Source organism: Pipistrellus hanaki, assembly GCF_964339955.1.
Source record: "Pipistrellus hanaki genome assembly, chromosome: 5".
Taxonomy (NCBI): Eukaryota; Metazoa; Chordata; class Mammalia; order Chiroptera; family Vespertilionidae; genus Pipistrellus; species Pipistrellus hanaki.
In genome coordinates, this window is record NC_140507.1 from 14,478,419 (window position 1) to 14,498,680 (window position 20,262).

Sequence of the window (20,262 nt, forward strand, 5' to 3'; positions counted from 1 at the left end):
TGAACAATATTAACTGTTGAATATAATAGAATCAGAGGTATGGAAGGGGAGTGGACTGACGATTCTCAGGGAAAAGGGGAGAGAGGGGTGTGGGAAGAGACTGAACATAAACTGTGCACCTATGGATGAGGACATTGGGGAGTGGGGAAAGGGCAGAGGGTGGGGTGGGAACCTGGTGGAGGGGAGCAATGGAGGGGGGGGAATGAGGAACATTTGTAATAATATGAACAATAAAGATTTATTAAAAAAAAAAGTGCGAAAGTGCTTTGAAAAATATAAAGTAATATCAAATATATGCTTCCAAAGTGCCTTTATGTAGAATGAACATAGAGTAAATATGCAAGTTTACATAGATGTGAGCTGCTATTATACTCCAAAGAGTTCAGGTGGCTGGACACACAATTTAACAGTAAGCGTTTGTTGCGTGGACAAAGTGAGGTGAAACTTTAGCAGCTCAATGGCCTGTTTACATGGACAGAACCATGAGACAGTTCAGGCCCAAGAAACGCAGTGTGCCGAGTTCAGCTGAAGCACAACAACCTGTTGCCTTCACAGAGGGTCAGAGAAATCGGGGCAGGCAGGAAAAGTGCAAGTGGGAGCATGCCAGTCAAGCAGCCCGCAGCAGTGGGCCCACTCGCCCGGTGCTGAAGGTCTCACTCACCCTGTTGTCTTCAGGAGTAGGAGGAAGAGGCTTCTTTGAAGCTGAAACGAGAAAAACAGAAAAAGAAAGTGAGCCTAAAACTGAACATCCCCAACCGGAGGTGAGCCGTCGGGGGCTTTTCAGAGAAAAGGGGCCCTCCCTGAGGAGGACAGCAGGAGGAAGGGGCAGAAAGAGCCGGTGAGACACAGAAATACAAAGATTGACCCTGTTAGAACCTCTATTATGTCTCTCTCAACCTGCTAGTTCACTGTGTCATTCTAGGAGACACCAGGAACTTCTGGAAGCCACTATTCCAGGCCTCTTTTTCTGTATTCCTGGGCAAAGCCTAACCCCAAGGTGGGGACAGGGATTAGGCTTTTGTCCTTCCTGGAGACTTCTATGATGGCACCTGCTAAGCCCAGGAGTGGGAATGGCTGACTCAGGGGGACAGTGACTCACTGGCTTCCTGATGCTGTTGTGGGAGGTGAGAGAGGAGGCGGCCGCCAAAGCTGAAATCCACTTTTAGTTACCTGAAGGCCTCCGGGTATGTGTTTTTGCTGCCTCCTCCACACAGCACACACCAACACTTTTTTTTTTTTTTTTTTTTTTAATCTCTCCTCTCTCTATTCCTTCTGTCCTCTTTTCTTCTCTCTTCTTTCTCTCTTTCTTTTCATCTCTTTCCCCATCTCTCAGTATTTCCCTTGTAACATCCTGGAAAGTTAGGCCTAGAATCCATGGACCAAGTGTGGGTGTCTGGGTGGCACATAGGAGGTCATTCACAGGTTTCTGCTCAATTCAAAGATTTCTTTAACGATCGGAGACAAGAGGGGACTGGGCTGCATAAGTAGGTAGTGAGTTTCTCATCTCTGCATGAAGCTGACTTGATGTTGGACAGCCTGTGTCAGGGATGTGGTAAGAGGAGGTTCACTTCCTTTTGTGCCAACTCCTTGAGCAAGGGCAGGGTTGGGTATTGGGTATGCAATTCACAGAGAAGAGGGAAAACCAACATAATAGGAAGCATGCTTCTTACTTAGCATTGAACTTGGAGCCAGCAGACTGGCATTCTAACCCCAGCTCCACCCCACCACATACCAGCTGTGTGGCCTTGGGCCCTTCTGGCCCTGAACATTCTGTGACTGGTCTCTTTCTTCCTCTGGCCTTGTTCTCCCCTTCCTTCCTTGCCCTCTGTGTGAAGTTGGTATGAGGTGTTTGAGGGTGGGGAGGAGCCAGAGAGCAAGGCCAGTTCTGGTTGCAAAAATAAGTGTTGCTGTGGGTTGTAGATAGCACGGTCCATTTTTACTCAATCACCTCTCCTGCTTCCCAGACATACATGCACATACTGCTATATCTCAGCTTCATTCTTCTGTCCACAGATAAGAAAGACTAGTAGACACAACGGCCATTTATGGAGAGCTTGGTAAGTGCCAGAAACTGTGCCAAGAGCTTTGCATAACCCAAGTCTCCCAACAACCCCACAAAGTAGCTACTTATAATCATTGTCCCTATTTTATAGATGAGAAAATTGGCTCAGAGATGCAGATAGGTTAAGAAACATATGTAAAGTCACATAGCAAGGAAGTGATGGGGCTGGGACTCACCCTCAAGTGTTTTTCACCCCAGAGGTCTGTGGAATTGGACCCTGTTCTATATGTGTGTCCAACACAGGAATCCCATGAGACTGCCCAAAACGTGTGTGTGCAGTGTGCACAGGGAGGTATGTTCTCAGACTCTTCCCTTAGCTCTGCCAAAGCCATGGTGCACAGCTATTTATTATAAAACAAGTCTAAAAGAGTATAAAGAAAGCATGCTCAGATGGGGACATAATCTAGGGAGCAATGCAGAAGCAGGACTATTGGCAAAGTGACTGCCCTGGGTTCATATGAGGAGAAGATCAGCATGACCAGCCTCCTCAGGGGTCATCTGGTGAGTCAGGAAGGTTCCGATGGTTCTCACACCTCAGTCTTTCACCAATCAGTGGAGGGAAACACTGCTCACCCTGAAGTGATACAGCTGTGACATACGTGGTGGAAACAGCAAATGGAAACACAGATTCAAAGAATTTCAAAAATGGAAAGGGGCTTAGAGAATATTTCATTTTAGACCCCCTAAAACTTCCCTGACCATTTCAGAGATAAAGATGTTAGGTTCCTTCAATGGCCAAATGACTCATCTGGGGGCCCACAGCAAGGTGCAGGAAGGAATTCGGACACCAGATTTCTGGCTTCGGGAAGGGTTTTCACTCATTGAGGCCAGCCCATGCCACCCTGTCATTGTGGTCAATTCCACCCATATAAACCCTTCCATTTCCTTTTCATTAAATACTCATCTTCATGAGTATGGTCAACAGGGCTAATGCAGAGGACTGTTGATTTCTAAAATTAGATAAACAGCATTCTCCTGGGCCAAGGGACTGGTAACCTTGAACTTTCTCTTCCATGGTGGAGGGTGAGAAGGAGTGGTTTTTAAACTGGTACTAAAATGGGTTATGACTCAGGAAGCCACGGAAAATCCAGCCATGTGTCACATTTAACACATCCGCCTTGAGTTGTCAATCTGAGGTATTAGGTTTTAGTGCAAAAAAGAAATTGGCAGATGAGGAAAGGTAATTGGGGTAAGAGAGATTGAGAGGAGAGGGGAATGGGAGCAAAAAATTCCATCATTCCTATTCAACAATGGCTTTGCAGAACACTTCCTAGCTGTGTGACCTTGAGCATCCTGAACCGTTCAGTCCCCTCTTCCTTTAACATCACATCCTCTACCCCAGATGGTTGAGAGGAAAGGGAGCATATTGCATATAAAAGTGCATCAGAGTGGAGCTGCACTTCATTGGGGGTTCGGATCTCCAAGCCATCACATAAAGTAAAATCGAGTTGCACTCCAATCCCCAGGACCTGAGCCCTTGACCTCGTAGGCCAAGCAACAACTTCTTTTGTTTTCACTTTTCATGTAAGCTGTGGCCTCCTTTTCTCTGACATTGTGGAGGGCCAGGGCAAGTTTGAAGGTGGGGAGGAGCCAGAGAGCAAAATAAGCTATTGTTTTGTTTTTACTTTCTTCCCTCTCCAAGTATATAGAGTTGAACTTGTGTAATTAATACTTGTGGGATGTGATGGCTCTATAAAAAATAAATAATGGGGGGAGGAAGGAGATCAACCAAAGGACTTGTATGCATGCATATTAGCATAACCAATGGACATAGACACTGGGGGGTGGGGGCTTGTCCTGGGGGAGGTGGGTGTGGCGTGGGAGGAGTCAATGGGGGAAAAAGAGACATATGTAATACTTCAAACAGTAATAAAAAATGTTATATACCTCTTAAGACAGTCCTACAATTTAAGATTTAAGTAAACCACGCTGTTCAAATTTGCTAGCTTGAAAGTTATGGCAGTGCTTCTCAAACATTACTGTGCATACTAGTCTCCTGGGGATTTTGTTAAAACACAAATTCTGACCCAGAAGACGTGGGATGGGGCCAGAGAACTTGCATTTCTAACTAGCTCTCAGGTGATGTTGATGCTGCTGATCCAAGGACCACACTTTGAGTAGGAGGAGGTAAGAGATGGAAAAAAAATCCATAGGCAGATAGTAGAGGCAAGTGATTTCCCTCTGAAATTTCTGAAAATGTAGACTTTTGCATCCAGTCTTCAACACTCCTGATGTCGGAGAAGCTGAGAGCTTTTACTTTCTACTAGTAGTCAGGTTATTCATTTTACAAGAAGAAAGGGAATTCCCAGTGTCTTACCATTCTTGGTTGGATCGTACTGGGCACAGCCCACTGCAAGCTTCTCCAGCTGAGCACAGCACCTCCACCTCCCATCCATCCAGAAGTTAGGATGATACTTGGACACCAAACTGTTATTACTCCTCGTTTCTGAAAGGGGTTGGCGCCAGCAGAAGAGTTATTTCCAGACTAGTCTATCGAGGCCTACCAACTTGATAACACCTTGAGATTGGACCCAGCTGTGTGAACTGAGTGAATAATACTCAGAATAGTCAGAAAAATGGCCCTTTTCCCAGGCAAATACATGTATGCAGGAGTACATGTTGTGTCAGCAGATCTCTGGCTCTGCCTTGGGTTAGTTCTATGTTCTTGGGTTGGGCAAAACCCTTTTCTGAGCCTCAGTTTCCCCACTATACAATGAGGTTGTTAGACTGGTTCAGTGGGCCCCACAAAATGCCTTAGGGTTATGGGAAGACTGAGTAGTTGGAAGTCCCCCTTTCTATCTCTCCCACTTCCCACCACAGCAACTTTGCTTTTATCCCTTCTAGATTTGTGGCTTTAAAGTAAGGTTATGGTGAGGTGGGGGGAAGACTCTACTGCTGAAAAAAAACACCCAAAAGTATAAAAGCTGGAGAACTAGATATATTGTCTTTCATGCTTCTTCTAGTTTTAGCATCCTAGGAATAAAAGCTCCTCCAAGAGGGAGAAGGGCAATGATCATAGTTGGAGCCTTTTTGATTACTTCTCATGTTTGTTCTGTGACCCGTGGCTGCTAAACTTGAGAACACTTTCCAATTTACCCAGCACTTGCCTGTTCATATGCCAGTAGAGACTCACAGTAACCTTGGAAGAAGATAAAACTTACATTTTTATTCTCATCTTTCAGATACGGGCATTGTGGCTCCTGAGATTTCCAATGTCTTGCTTACCCTGAGTCTCCATAGCTACTTAGAGACAGATTAATATTTGAACCCAATTCTCCTGTAAATCCAGGGCTTCAAGCTAACTAATAATAATAATCGAAGTGATTGAGTGCTTCCTTTTGGTTTTGACCTATGTATCTGACGTGTCCTAAGCCATTTAATTCTTGTAATAGCCCTATGGGTGTTACCGGTCAGAATTCACAGCTGAGAAATGGAGACACCGAAAGGTCAAGGAACTTGCTCCAAGTCACACACTAATAATTGGTGGAGCTGGGATTTTCACCTTAGCAGCCTGGCTCCACGTCTCATGGACCCAAACGTGCTGGTTCTAACGATGCTTTCAGAAAGGTGAGCCTTAAGAAATACCCTTGTCGATGATCTGAAAACCTTGAAAGCTGGTTAACATTTATTGGGTGCTGACTCCGGGCCAGCTAGTTCTAAGGGCTTAACTCACAGCAGTTCTGAAGGCAGGCACTATTATTATCCCCTCCTACACCCCCTTTTAAAAATAGATGGGGAAACTGAAGCACAGAGCAGTTGGGGAAGTTGCCCAGGCACTTATGGCTAGTAAGTGGCAGAGCCAGGACTCAATCCCAGGTCATCTAACAGGAGGGTCCATGCTCTTATTCTTCACCCCAACCAAGAGGCAGCAAACTTTTTTCTTAAAGGGCCAGATAGTAAATATTTTAGGTTGCTCATCAGCAGGCAGATTTGATATATTATGTAGGTACTTATATAACCCTTTAAAATGGAACCATTAGAAAAAACATAAAAACCAATCTTAGTTTGGAACCTTAAAAAACAAAAAAACAAAACAAAACAAAAAACAGGTGGTGGGCTGGATTTTCTGACCCTGCACTATACTGGTTGTTACCATTTGGGCCCAGACATACCAGCAACACAAAAAGGAAGAAATGTTTGACCCTCAGCTGCCCTTTATTCTACTGTGGAATCCAAGACTGCCGGAGGATCAAGGGATCTCAGGACTCAGCCACACAGGAGGTTAATTACCTTCTTTAAGGGCCAACACCCAGCGTTGCCGGCTCTCGCGGTCTGGAGCAAACACATACAGGAGGTAGTTGTCATGCACAACCTGGAGACACACACAGAGTTCAAGGTGAGTGGTGTGCCTGGGGATTGGTGACTGACAGCAGGACCAGCTGGCTTATTGGGCTGTGTTTGTTGTCAAAAAGGCAAACTCCGGACGGTCAGGGGACCAGTGTCCTTTTCATTCAGACTTTGGGATGCTGTGCAGACATGGCGTGAACCTCCACAGTTTAGGCTGCTTGTCACCAGGTAAGCCATCACTAAATTAAAACAGCTGAAGAAAGAGTTCTCCTCTTGACATGTTAATATTTTAGGAAAGAAAGTCTTTCTGGCATATAAAAGAGTAAGATATTAGATGACAAGTATTTAATTGGGATTTTAAGAAATTCTCATTTTGAAACAATGTAAGACGTCCAAGAAGTTCCAAAAATAGTACGGAGCTCCCTGTGTACTTTGCACCCACCTTTCCCTAATGACAACCTTTTATATAATCACAGCACATTTTCAAAGCCAGGAAATTGACACTGGTTCAATACTAGTAAGTAATCTACAGAACTTCTTTGAATTGTACCAGTTTTTGTCACTTGTAATTAGAATTTTAATGATAGGAAATATATGTTATTCCTTTTACTTTTAGCCCTAAAAATTCTAACCCCATGGAGGTCACCTTTCTAGTATGACAAAAGTCCTTTTACTATGCCACCCAGATTGTCAGACAAGAATGATACCCAAGGCTGTTCAAGGAGTTATCCACTCCTTGAGAGCTACAAATGCCAGGAGTGGTAATAAGATTTAAGCAATGTCATGACCTAAAGACTAAAGATACCCTCCAACTTATAGAACTTTCTATCATCTGGACAGAAAGCTCTTCCAATAGAACTTTCTGCAGTGATTGCAATATTCTATCATCTGTGGCTACTAGCCATGTGTGGCTATTGAACATGTAAAATGTTCATTCATTCAATGTGTCTAATGTGACTCAGAGCTGAATTTTTAATACTGCTTCATTTAAATAAATTCACATTTAAATGTAAACATTCAGATGTGGCTGGTGCCTACTGTATTGGACAGCATAACGCCAGCTGGTTCTCAGATGGTAAAATCTGATCCCTTTTAATCTCGGCACCACCAAGCAATTTCTAACCAAGAATTGCAATTGGTCACCCCAAGTCATGAGTTAACTGCACTTAAAGAACATTAGGCTTGCGGCTTTTGGTAGTTTTTTTTTTTTTTCCTCTCCCACCCCCAACTTTCCTTGAGGTAGGAAAGACATAAGGAAAAGGAAATGAGGAATGAGAAGTTTTCCAAGATTTTGTCATTTGTCATCTTTGTTGAATGAATGAATGAATGAATGAGTGAATGAATGTGTAATTGATTGACATAACACAGCAGCTTTCCCCCTGCCATTTGTCTAAATTCTAATGCCAGACCAGAGTTATTCCCGTCTCATCTTCTATTACAATGACTGAGAATTTCAACCATCATATAAGGTATGAAGAATTAGTGCCCTCAGGCACGATGGACTTACCTGAAAAGGATACTTATAGTGGCAAGGGATGCTAATGTCGCTTTTTACAATCTCGACGCATTTGATTCTGGAGAGTTCAATAGAGCCCTTCAAGGTGCGCTTTTTCTGTGGAAGGGAAAAGCACATCCCACTTAAAAGGAGACGAGACAATATTTTTATCCAGGTTACTTCCAGAAACCCATTACTAGGTAAGATCCATTCATTTTGTAAACCAACCCTCCAAATATTCAGAAACTACTTCATGGCCCTCATTGTTTGAGGACACTGAGCAGAGTCCTAGGAGAACATGATCTTTGAATCAGCTTCTTGATGAGGTGACTGAATTCCACTCATTGAGCATGGTGTTTTATATTTCTGTGAGCTTGTGACAAACAGCAGCATTTGCAAAACTTGAATCAGGGATGAGTAGTGCAGTCTATGGGAAACCAGCCACACATGTGCCATTTGGTGTCTATCCATAACTCAGTAATTAGCTCAGGCCTGCTCTGGATGGTGATGTATACCTTTAGTGGTTATTTTTCTGTTCTACATCTGGCTTCTCCCTGTCCCTTAGTTGTCCACAGTCCCACAATGACAGCCCTGCAGCTCGTTCCTGAATCTGCTCTATAACTCTCCCTTCACCATACCCCCAGAAAATCTTACCGGCCCATGTCTCTGCCATTTAGAAGCTTGTTATATATTTTTCCTTGAAAACTAATTCACACAATGGTCTTCATGATTTATAATGATGTTACATGTTACCCATTTGTGAGGGTCCTTGTCCTTGGAGAGTGGATCCCAGGGGATGTTAGCCAATAAGACTGATTCTATTAATGGACTATTGGGTTCATGGAAGGCCAGTTAGGAAAAAGCTTTTTGAGGTCAGAAACCTTTCACGGGAGCCTAGAATTAGGCTTCTGTTGAGATTAGAGTTTACTTCATCTGTGGAACTATATAGTTGACAAACACTTCATTACACCTCATCCCTTACAAAGAGACAACAAATGGTTGTGAACTAGATAAAAGGTTGGAAAGGACTAGGTTCAAAGTTGAGCTCTGATTCTAACTAGCTTCATGATCTTGGATAATTTATCCATTCTCCCTAAACTTTAATTTCTACATTTAATAGGTGAGAATAATAACACCTACCTTTTAAGGGTTGATTTTTTTGGGGGGAAGTATAATTATGTTGTTTATAATAGATGCCCTCAATAAAAGATACACTCTCAATGAAAGACATTCAGGAAGTCCTCTGACAAGAGAGTTGTGATATATGAGTGCACTTGGTTGGTATTCAGGGAGCCATGGCATCATCAAATTGGCCAGAAGTGAGATCAGTCTTTACTTCCCATTTTTTAATACCAAAATTGGTTACTGGCCTGTGCTTTATTTGGCAGCTGAGGCATATAACTAATGTAAAAAAAAAAAAAAGTCAAAATGTGAGAAGTATCTTCTATCAAATACAGGGAAGCTTTCTGTTATTTCTTTTTAAATTTTCTTTCTAAAATCTACTTTATTTTTGAAAGTCCAAAAACCTATCCATGGTCATTTCAAGAAATAAAATGACATGGAGGTCTATGAAGAAACTACTTATAGTGTCTTATTATCCTACCTTCTCCACAGTCAGGATAGCAGTCAAGGTTAACCATTTGGAATGCATTTGTCTTTCCCACACACATTTATAGGACATCTGCTCCACGCAGTGGTCTACAGCCACGTTGTAATCTAGCATTGTACGAAGAGGTCAGTCTCCCTTTTAAAAGCCTCTGTAAACATGTGCCCTCTGGACTTAGGCTATCTTTTCACTTAGGGTCTTCCACAGCTAGAAATATATGCCCTGAGCCTACCCATAATCACAGTCTTTGGGTTGTTTTGTTTTTTAAAAAATCAGAAGAGTACAAGGGAGCAGTCTTTTCAACAGCCATTTTGGCTACCAGTAAACAGTACATCTAAGCTTTGAGATTATCTTGTGTGTGTGTGTGTGTGTGTGTGTGTGTTTGTTTGTTTTTACCTCTGTTGGGTTATTTCCTTAGCAGTACACAGTGAAATGCAACAAAGGGCTCATGGCAGTAACATGACGGCTCCATTTGCAGACATTCTTGTCCTTGGAACTCACTTAGTCCTGTGTTCCCTGAGAATAGAAGCCAGTCTCCATCAGATTTAAGGCTAATGCATTTAGCCATTCAGGAAATAATTATTGCAGGCCAGCAATGAGCTGGGCACTGTTCTGAAGGCAGTAATAGAGAGATGAACACAGTACACTTTCTCATGGAGCTCACAGTCTAGCTGGGAAGGCAGTCAATACTAACAAGTGCTGTAAAGACAGTAGAGCAGATTGATTTGATCACCGAGTGCTCAGGTCGGGCCTCTCCAGAGGGAAGGCATTTGAGAAAAGATCAGAAAGCTGAGAAAGGAGTCAGACATGAGAAGTTCTGGGGAGTGAGAATCCAAGGAAAGTAAAAGGCAAGAGCATAAAACCCTGGGGTGGAAAAGTTCTGGATAAGTGTTGGTTGTCAGGAGCCTGAGATCATCATAACTAGAGTAAGAAGTGGAAAAAAATGGTAACTGGAGTCATGAATAGGGGTAAAAATTATACATGAAATTCTAAAGCCCACTGTTTGATAGGAACTTAATATGAGCCAAATATGTATTTAAAATTTCTAGTAACCACACTAAAAAAGGCACAAAAAAAAACCCAACCCCAAACAACAACAATTTTAAGAATATATTTTGTTTAACCCATACACTTAAAATATTATCACTTCCATATGTAATCACCACAAAAAAATTAATGAGATAGATCACTTTTTTATACTAAGTCTTTGAAATCACATATTTTATAACACATCTCAACTTGGACCTGCCATATTTCAAGCTGGTGGCTACTTTATTGGACGGTGTGGTTTCAGGATTTCCAGGAAAGATTTCTCCTCTGAATTCAGATGATCTCCTTTGATTTCTTAATGCTCACTGATTTCAAACATGGATATTCAGAGACATTTGTGCCTTCACCATTTGTCAGGTGAGCCTGCTATCAGGTTTGCACTTCTGTTGGATGGATTGGTGTTCCACTGTCAAAACTCACTCTGATTCCCAAATGAGAGCTTGGGTTCCCCCCTCACAAGCCATCCTTCTCGGCCAGAATTTCCAAAGGCCCCCAGGCCATTCTTCTTGGATCTTATAAGACCTGATACAGGGTAAACAACAGGTCAGCTGTACCTTTCCCAAGCCGGTCAGTGAGCTAAACATAGTTCCTTCTCTGGGAAATGGCGATTGCCTATAATCATCCCAAACAACAGTGCTATTTCTGAAAAATACCAGAGTAAAACCTTCCAAGAAAACCACACAAAAGCCACCAGAAAGAGAGAGACCAAGTAAAACATGACTTTGCTCTTCCTTGTTATTCTGTCTGCATTGCTCAGGGTAAAAGGCACAGGATTTCACTTGGCCTTGTCTCCCTGCCTGGCCATGTTCAAAGCTGTCCTCACATTCCAAAGCTTCATCCGGGACATCTGACATGTGTTCAACACAATCCAACAGGAAGCTGATGCCCATACACATGTGCAAAGGCAAGCTTGTGCAAGTGGCTTTGCTATCTCCTTTCTCTTTATGTTAATTTCTGTGTAAAACAGATTTTCAGATTGTGACTTTCAAAAAGAGAGGCAGGTGGGGAGGGTGGAAACAAAATAAAAAAAATTATCATTTTTTTTTAGCATTTCCTATACTTCAGGCATTTGATGCCATCTTATTTAATCATAATCCCCATTTTACAGGTGAGGAAGTTGAGGTGATGGGGTTGGGGAATAAAACCCCACTGAGCAGTCAGTGGCATGACTGATTTCTCCAAGCTGTGAGCCCATAGAGGTTTGTTTCTGCACATTTGGTCATGCAATACTTCTGTGGATTTCAAAGGGGAGTGTTTTCCCTGGCTCCTCAGCATAATAGCTCCTCTTTGCTCCATAACCTCATGATCTCATTAGCAGTAAACAGCAGCCAGGCAGCAGCTGTCACCTGCTCTTCTGTATCCATGGAGGTTCAAGTTCACGATGGGCCCTCTCATGTTCTTATTGAGTGTTAGCTATTTTCTTCAGATTCAAAAGAAGCAACTCTGTGTACTTTTATGTGGATATATTTATCTTAGAAGCAAAGCAATAGTTCAGGAATAAGTTCCCATCCTCATTCATATTTGATAAAGATATTAGTGATCCGCCGGGACCGGTTTGGCTCAATGGATAGAGTGTCGGCTTGGGGACTGAAAGGTCCCGGGTTCGATTCCGGTCAAGGGCATGTACCTTGGTTGCGGGCATATCCCCAGTAGGGGGTGTGCAAGAGGCAGCTGATCGATGACTCTCTCTCATCGATGTTTCTAACTCTCTATCTCTCTCCCTTCCTCTCTGTATAAAATCAATAAAATAAAATAAAATAAAAGATATTAGTGATCCTAGCCTTTAAAAAGTGTGTTTGTTTAAATGGGCTTACAAATTGGGCAAAGAGAAAAGGGCTTCTACAGAAACTAAGAAATAACTGCCATGTGCCATACAAAGGAGATCATCAAGGAGTCCTGCATCTTTTGTATCTCATTGTCTCTGGTCTGTGAATGCTCTTTCAAAGCTCTCCTTCTTTCCAGAATAGTGATATGAGATTTTTAATTAGTCTGAAAGAGTCTATTTTTTACATGTACTTTTGAAGCACTGGAGAGTTGGTAGCCAGAGAATGGAAAATTAATAACAACTTCATTGAATTTCAGGGAATAACTCCTTGCACAGAGGTGATGTTCAATTATTTGTCAATTGATTGAGTGAGGGAGCAGCAGATAAGACCAAGTTGCAGCAGAAAGTGTTCTTTGTAGGGCTAAGATGACACTCTTTTTTTTTTTTTTTTTTTTTTTTTTAAATACATTTTATTGATTTCTTACAGAGAGAAAAGGAGAGGGATAGAAAGCCAGAAACATCAATGAGAGAGAAACATCGACCAGCTGCCTCTTGCACACCCCCCACTGGGGATGTGCCCACAACCAACGTACATGCCCTTGACTGGAATTGAACCTGGGACCCTTCAGTCTGCAGACCGACGCTCTATCACTGAGCCAAACCGGTTTCGGCAATAACACTCTTAACATAAATGGAAACATATCCATGTTTAGATAATCTCCATGTCTATTTGTGAATTCATGATATCATTGGAGAGAGCTATAATCACACAGTTTCTACTTTTTTGAGCTTGAAGGGCCTTTAGAAATCAATATCTAACTTTCCCATTAGCATCTAACTTTTTATGTTAAATATTTAACCTCAAAGTTAAACAACTTTCTAAATTGGCTCTTATCTTCCCGTTTCTACTATTCAATTTATACTCTGAGGAGTCTGAGGACATAGACTTCAAAGGCAGCTTGGTGATTATTGCAGATCAAGGGGCAGCCCAGAGGGTAGGGCCCTGGCGTTCTCACTTCCAGCAGAGCCTCTCCACTTTTACCTGTTTCATATGTGGGGGTGGGAGTGACATGTATAATTTTGTACTGAGAGAGGGTTCCGTGCTATAGGAAGTGTGAAAAATCACTCATCTAGTCCAATCCCTTGGTATTATGGACAAGACAATGAAATCCCAGGTAGAATAAGGAATTACCAAGGTCACCCGGGTTAATTGGTGCCAGGTCTTCATCCTATTAAACCATTAAACCGCCAGGTTGCTACTTCCTCATCTCCTTTCCCTTTTCTGGAATTACAGCATTACAGTGTGTTTGAGGCTTTCAGTCCTTTAGGCCCTTTTTAAAATTAGAGCTGACCTCTATGGAGCAGTCAAAGATGGCTTATGTGTGCTTCATTTGTTTCTTAATAAAGACACTTGATGATCTAACCAAAGAGCTCCTTCCTGCAAAGCTTTTGATCAAGTAGGGAGATGAATGTTTTGCAAAGTAGGAGGCCTTTTGGCACCCCTTAAATACTACTATATAGGTGATGGGTTCATCCATACACACATACACTGACTTTAAATTAAATAATCTTACCCATGTATAAAATATATTTCCCTGCTCTCTTACCATAACATTAAAAACCTATAAAAATAGTGTACTTGAAAATGACCACAACAATGGATTAATATATATATATATCCATTTCAGAGAGGAAGGGAGAGGAAGAGAGAGAGAGAGAGATAGAAAACATCAATGATGAGAGAGAATCATTGATGGGCTGACTCCTACAGACCCGCCACTGGGGATCAAGCCCACAAACCCGAGCATGTGCTCTCACTGGGAATCGAACCGTGACCTTTGGTTCATAGCTTGACACTCAACCAGTGAGAAACACCAACCAGGGTGGATTATTCTGTTTTTTTATTAGTTCTGGTAAATTTGGTGGCCCCTTGCATTACTTCAGTCTCTTTGGAAGGGGATGTAGCAACAAATGATGGAAGTCAGAGTGTTTTTATCCTGTGACACTGTTATCTCACATGTGGTACTCTATCTTAAGGGGTTGATTTTAAAAAGGTGACAGCACTGTTTTGGTAGACTATTGTTTTTCAGTGTTTTCCCTGACTACCTGAAAACAACAGACGATAGAAAAATTCATCAATTTGTTCAGATACATGAAATAGATAAGTATGTCTCTGAAATGAACCAACTCAATTGCTAAAATTGATATCTTCAGACAAAAGAATTATGGAGAACATCTGTGTCATTGTTTTGTTCATTTTTTAAAACAATATATAAAAGTTTGCTGCTCTATCTTTTTTTTTTAAATGTATTTTTTTATGTTTTGCTCTGTCTTTTGAGATTAATCAAAACGAGTTTGACCTGATTCTAACTTTTCATCAGTCCTTGCTTTTAGACTGTCTGAGCTCAGTGTCGATCATGAAGCAGATTAGAAACCAGGTACATTTCCACCAAAATGTGGAGCAGAATGATTCTGGATCAAGTACCCTCAGGGAGAGGGATGCTATAATAAAGTTAAAACAGAGTTTCCCATCGAATACGATACATTAGAAGACTTCACCAATCTAGACCACATCGTGCCTCAACTGGCTTCCTGGCTTCTACTCCTGCCCCTTGTATAATCTGTCATCCCCATGGACATCAGATAGAAAATCCTTCTCTGACTCCCCTCTTCCTAAGCAGCCCCAACTACTGCTTAGTTTTTCCACAGAACCTACCACAGTCTGTATCTGCCCCATGTATTTATACTTGCGTATTGTCTGTCTTCTCCACTAGCATATGAACTTATGAGGGCAGATACCTTGTCTCGATTATTAACCACTGTAATCCTAGCACCTACCACAGAGCTTAGCATAGATAGTTTGTGCTCAGGAAAGGTTTGCTGAACAAATAAATAAATCTAAACACATCAAAACAGAAAAATTCCTTGATACAGTGTTAAGTGAAAATACATAAAGAAAAATGAAAAGGCTTTGGTACCCTATATGTAATTTTGAAGGGGAAAAAGTGCTGTATTGTTTGAATTTTTTATAAAAAGTAGGTGTAATTCCTGTGACTTTTAAAATATAAAATGTATACAAAATTTTATATTAAATTATAAATTTACAAATATTAAAATATAGTAAGAAGCCTGCTAATAAATTCTTTAGGGGATTAGGTGACAACATAAGACTTGGGATAAGGTTCTTATTCTTTTAACATACTGACAATTTTTACTGAGTTTCAAGGAGTCAAGCAAACATTTGATCTAAAAGGGAAATTTTATATGTATGGTACCATTTCGGAGCTTCTGTTTCCTTCTCTGGATCACTTTAAGTGAGGTCCCTAGTCAAGACGGCAAACCCAGACTGACATCTAGCTGGAAATTAGATCTTGGAAAACCTTCCTTCTTCAGCAGGCCTAATAACTCATGGACAAGTGGAAGAATTATTACTGGTTGGTTAAGGAAATGGGAGAAAGAGAATTTTCTTTTTGGCCATTGAAAAGTTAAGAACTTTTGAATGATTTTCTGTGGGGTCCATTACTAAGTTAGTTATGAAGATGTCTCGTATTCCATGTACCTCATACTACAAGAGACTCTTGTGCTTTCTACTTACACCTTTCTTCCAGACTTAGTCAGTAACTAAGCCCTCACATTTGTAGTATTGCTCTGTGACCTAGTTTTCCTGCAGGAACTCATTAATGGATGCACCAGTCCCTGAACAGCAAGAATCACATCTAATTTTAATGTGGGAGTATTTGCTTCCAAAACAAAAGTGCTCTAGCCAGTGGCCATCTCCATAAAACATCAACATCACAGCACACAGGCAAAAATCAATGCCTTATGAAGGAAGTCCATTAAGGCAGATATAGAAATTGCTTATACTGTACTTGGCCTTAAGGGGCTTGAATTGCAAAGCACTCTGCTTTGGATTCTTACTGTTTTTTTGTTTGTTTTTTGTGTTTGTTTTTTTTTTTGCTTGATTAGACAAGGCCCACAGTTTTAGTTCCCAGATGTTATTATGAATTCAACTGGAGTTATATGACCTTCATTCTGAGTATTTATTGACCACCCCAGCAGCTTGTGTTGATGCTACAGTGATGAGCAAGGCAATCCAGATTTCTGGTCTCATGGAACACCTTCCGGTGGATGTACTGACAGAAAATAAATAAGGAAGCACATCAATGGACCCAATAAATAAGTGCAGGCATTGATGCATTGAAGTATCTATCACTTGAGAAGAAAAAAAGAAAGAGAATCCTGGGGAATATTTAAAGAGATGGGAAATAATAAAAAACCTTGCAAAAAAACAAATAAAAAAGCCCCAATATAATAAAAGCCCAATATGCAAGTCGACTGAACAACGGACTGACCATTGGAACAACTGGTTGCTATGATTTGCACTGACCATCAGGAAGCAGACGCTCAATGCAGGAGCTACCCACACTCTGAAGGCCCCAGGGCCAGCCAAGATGGGTACCAGTGAGGGGTGGGGGGCTCCCTGGATCGCCCTGCTGATCACCCTGCGATAGGCCCTGATCACCAGCCAGGCCTAGGGATCCTACCCGTGCACGAATTTTGTGCACTAGGCCTCTAGTGTGTGTGTGTGTGTGTGTGTGTGTGTGTGTGTGTGTGTGTGTGTGACATAAATAGGATCATATAGCATTAAACAATTTACATAAAGACACACAGCTCTTAAGTGGGGAGCTGGTCTTTGACACAGATCTGTCTAGCACTTTTATGACTTTGACCACTATGTAGTCGTCAAAGTCATAAAAGCAAGAAAAGGGGACCATCTCACCACCTGCCATTGTCCATTTATGATAGATGCATTTACAAGAGCTGGTTCTGTTGCTAGATCAGCTGTAGGCTAAAGGGAAGCATTCATGAGGAGTGATGACCCTTTCAAGAAATGATGAACTTGATGATTCATCCCATCCCATGTAAATGGTAATGGCTTCCATGTCATCGTGAGCACAGTAAGCTTGATTCCTAAGGTGCAGAGTAATGAAAATAGAGAAACCTTTCCATTTCCCCCGAGGGCCTTTCAGAAGATTGGGATGGTACTATTATAATGGCAAGCTTATAACATACTTTTCTCAATATCACTTGAGGTATGTAGTTATTGGGGCTCTTACTTTACAAATAGGAAACAGAGACTTAAAGAGGTTAAATATTTCACTCACATCAAGAAAGTGATAGAGGGAGGATATGAATCCCACTCTATTTGCCTACACTGGCCTCACCAAGCTGTGATGCTTGTTCCGTCATGCTGCCCCTTCCAGCCCATGCTTATACACAGTTCCCGAGGCCCTCTCTTTCACTCCTGAACAGGATCTGATGTCAGTCACGTGCAACCTCTCCAGAGATAATTTGTACGTAGCTGTCAGTGTGCTAGAAATGGCTTATACTGGCCCATGAAAACTGACTGTTACATTTGCTGTTGTTAATCTTCACCAGAGGATATTTTCCCATTGATTTTTAGAGAGAGTGGAAGGGAGGAATAGAACCAGAGAGAGAGATACATCAATTGGTTGCCTCCAACACGTGCCCCGAAGGAGGCCAGGAATTGAGCCTGCAGCTGAGCTACATGCCCTTGACTGAAATCGAACCCTTAACCCTTCAGTCTACAGGATAATGCTCTAATCACTGAACCAAACTGGCTAGGGCCTGAATGTTAAATTTTCAGGAATTTTGTGAGCTAGTCGACATTACATCAGTAGTTTGAAATTTGCCACAATGGGAGTATTTACACCAGAGAAAGCAGCAAACACTCTGAGGCAGAGCTCCCCAATACTCTACTGTCACTACCACTACAATGGCTGTTAAACATTTACCAACATATCACCAGACCCTAATCTTTCATTGCCTTCTGTTAAGCACAGCATCTGATATGTGGTAAGTGCTCAGTAAATGTCAGGCATCAGTGGCCACTTAGCAAAGAAATTCGACAAGCACAGGGGAGCATCTGAAATCATGTCTACCGGTAAGCCAGCTCTATGCTCCTTTCTGGCCCATTGCTCCAGCAGAGAGAAGGAGTTCTGATGAAAACATTTGCACATCTCAGTAGGGGAAACAGACATGAATCCATGAGCTAAATCCGTGTTAAAATAAGAGGCTCAACCAGCATTAAGACAATGGATATTTAAAGTTATAAAAACATATTTAATTTGCAGAATTACAGAATTTGTTCCTGAATAGGTAGAAGGACTATTTTTCATAGAATGTCATACCATCTAGTGCCACGCTTAAAACATATTGCAATTTGCTAAAGAAGGAAAACTACATAGTTTTGATAATTTATGTTGCTGTTATTACTATTGCTGTTATGGAATATAAGAATGTCTTTAGATATATGAAAAGACTAACTTAGCTAAGTAGCTATAATCTTCTAGATAAGAACTGCTGGTCTGTACTGCTTAACACCTAACACTGCATGGTCATCCTAGTCTCATAAACGTTTATAAGGGATAAAAATGTTTACCATTGTGCCTTGCAAATTTGAGACAATTAAATGCCCAGAGAATATTTTCCCAAGATATCAGTTAAGTGATGGCCATTGAAACAAAATTGAATTAAATTCATGAAAATGTTGACCCTGAACCCATCACTTAACCATTCCAAGTACTAATTTCATCCAGTATATATTAAGGAAACTGAGCAAGGTCATCACTTAGATCCCGGTGACTGCTAATATTTTATTAATCTATCTGCCATAAAATGTAATTATTTCAAATGAAGTTTAAATTCTATCCAATCATAGCATTTGCCACATGAAATATTAGAATTTAAACATTGAACCCAAACTTGAAGGGAGGGGGGAAGCTAATGAATATTAAATTTACTCATGTATAGATTTTAGGACTAAAATCACTTCATACAATCACCCCATCTCTTGAGTTTTCTCCACATTTCTTCTTATTGTAATTTTTGGCTGTTCTAATGAGCATGTCTATGTCCTTGTTTTATTCCATGTATAATCTTCATCATTCACTCCAGTCTCAAAATACTATTTTAAAAAAGACAAAAAACAAAAACAACAATAAAGTTCTCACATACCCCATGACGGTCCTCAAAATACGCCAAGCTGGTTTTGGTTAAAACAAAGAAGCGGACTTTAAAGTTCGAGGGAGAAGTTCTTCTCTTTTGTTGGGATTTCTTGATGAGCTGTTCTTCTAGGAGGATAGAGTTGTTTGAGTTGTTCATGATCCAATTCTTGAAAAGTGATGCACCTTGGGCATCAGCCCTCAGCACAACCAGAGGAAACAGCTTCAGGACAAGGAATGCGATGGGGGAGGCAGTTGATTTTGAGAGAGTTGTTCAGAGGCAACTTGCCTCCAACGTTATCTTTCTATCAGTGTTCAGTCAACATCGCTGAGCTTCCCCTCTGATGTCAAAGGCTATAACCACATCCTTTCGAAATTCACAAAACTAAGAGGCATATGTAAATAAAATACTCACACTCTTTGCTGTATGGTTTGAAAATGATATCTGAAAAACTTTAGACTCAATGACATGAAAGATTAGAGTTTAATCATTATAGTTCTTGGTTTAGCCTAACAATTAAGGCATATAGCACAATGGATGCCTAGTCAATAGGCTTAGTTTGTGTATTAGTTTACTATTGCTGCTGTAACAAATGTTCACAAACTCAGGGACTCGCAAATTTATTGTTTTAGCATTCTTTTCTTCAGAAGTCCAAAATGGGTCTCAATGGGCTAAAATCAAGATGTCACTAGGGAAGGTTCTCTAGGGTAGAATCTGTTCCTTTGCCCTTTCCAGCTTCTAGTGATGTAGAATTTTTGGACTGGAACCCGGATTCTTTGTCTAGTGGAGTTAAAGAATGAATCCACAGCCAGAAGATGGTAAAGCAAAGGTGTAAATTCATTAAAGAATAAATACAGACTCCCACGTAGGGAGGGGGAAAAGTCTCCTAGTATGGACTCCCACGTGTGGAGGGGGAAAGCGTCCTGCTGATTCCTATGGCTTATAAAGGCTGCAGATCTCGGTGCCTTGGT

At 41.2% G+C, this 20,262-nt stretch overlaps 1 protein-coding gene across 1 annotated transcript in view; it reads right to left on the minus strand.

The window, feature by feature from the left end:
- The window catches only part of ITK (IL2 inducible T cell kinase), a 44,337-nt gene extending 24,443 nt beyond the window's left edge, over nucleotides 1-19,894 (minus strand). Inside the window, exons 1-5 of the mRNA XM_084883700.1 lie at nucleotides 19,304-19,894; nucleotides 7,857-7,961; nucleotides 6,293-6,374; nucleotides 4,380-4,508; nucleotides 662-702 (exon numbers count right to left, since the gene is read on the minus strand). Of these exons, the coding sequence (XP_084739826.1) occupies nucleotides 662-702; nucleotides 4,380-4,508; nucleotides 6,293-6,374; nucleotides 7,857-7,961; nucleotides 19,304-19,450 (504 nt within the window). The 5' untranslated portion in view covers nucleotides 19,451-19,894. The remainder of the gene's footprint in view (nucleotides 1-661; nucleotides 703-4,379; nucleotides 4,509-6,292; nucleotides 6,375-7,856; nucleotides 7,962-19,303) is intronic.
- Nucleotides 19,895-20,262: the final 368 nt, after the last annotated feature.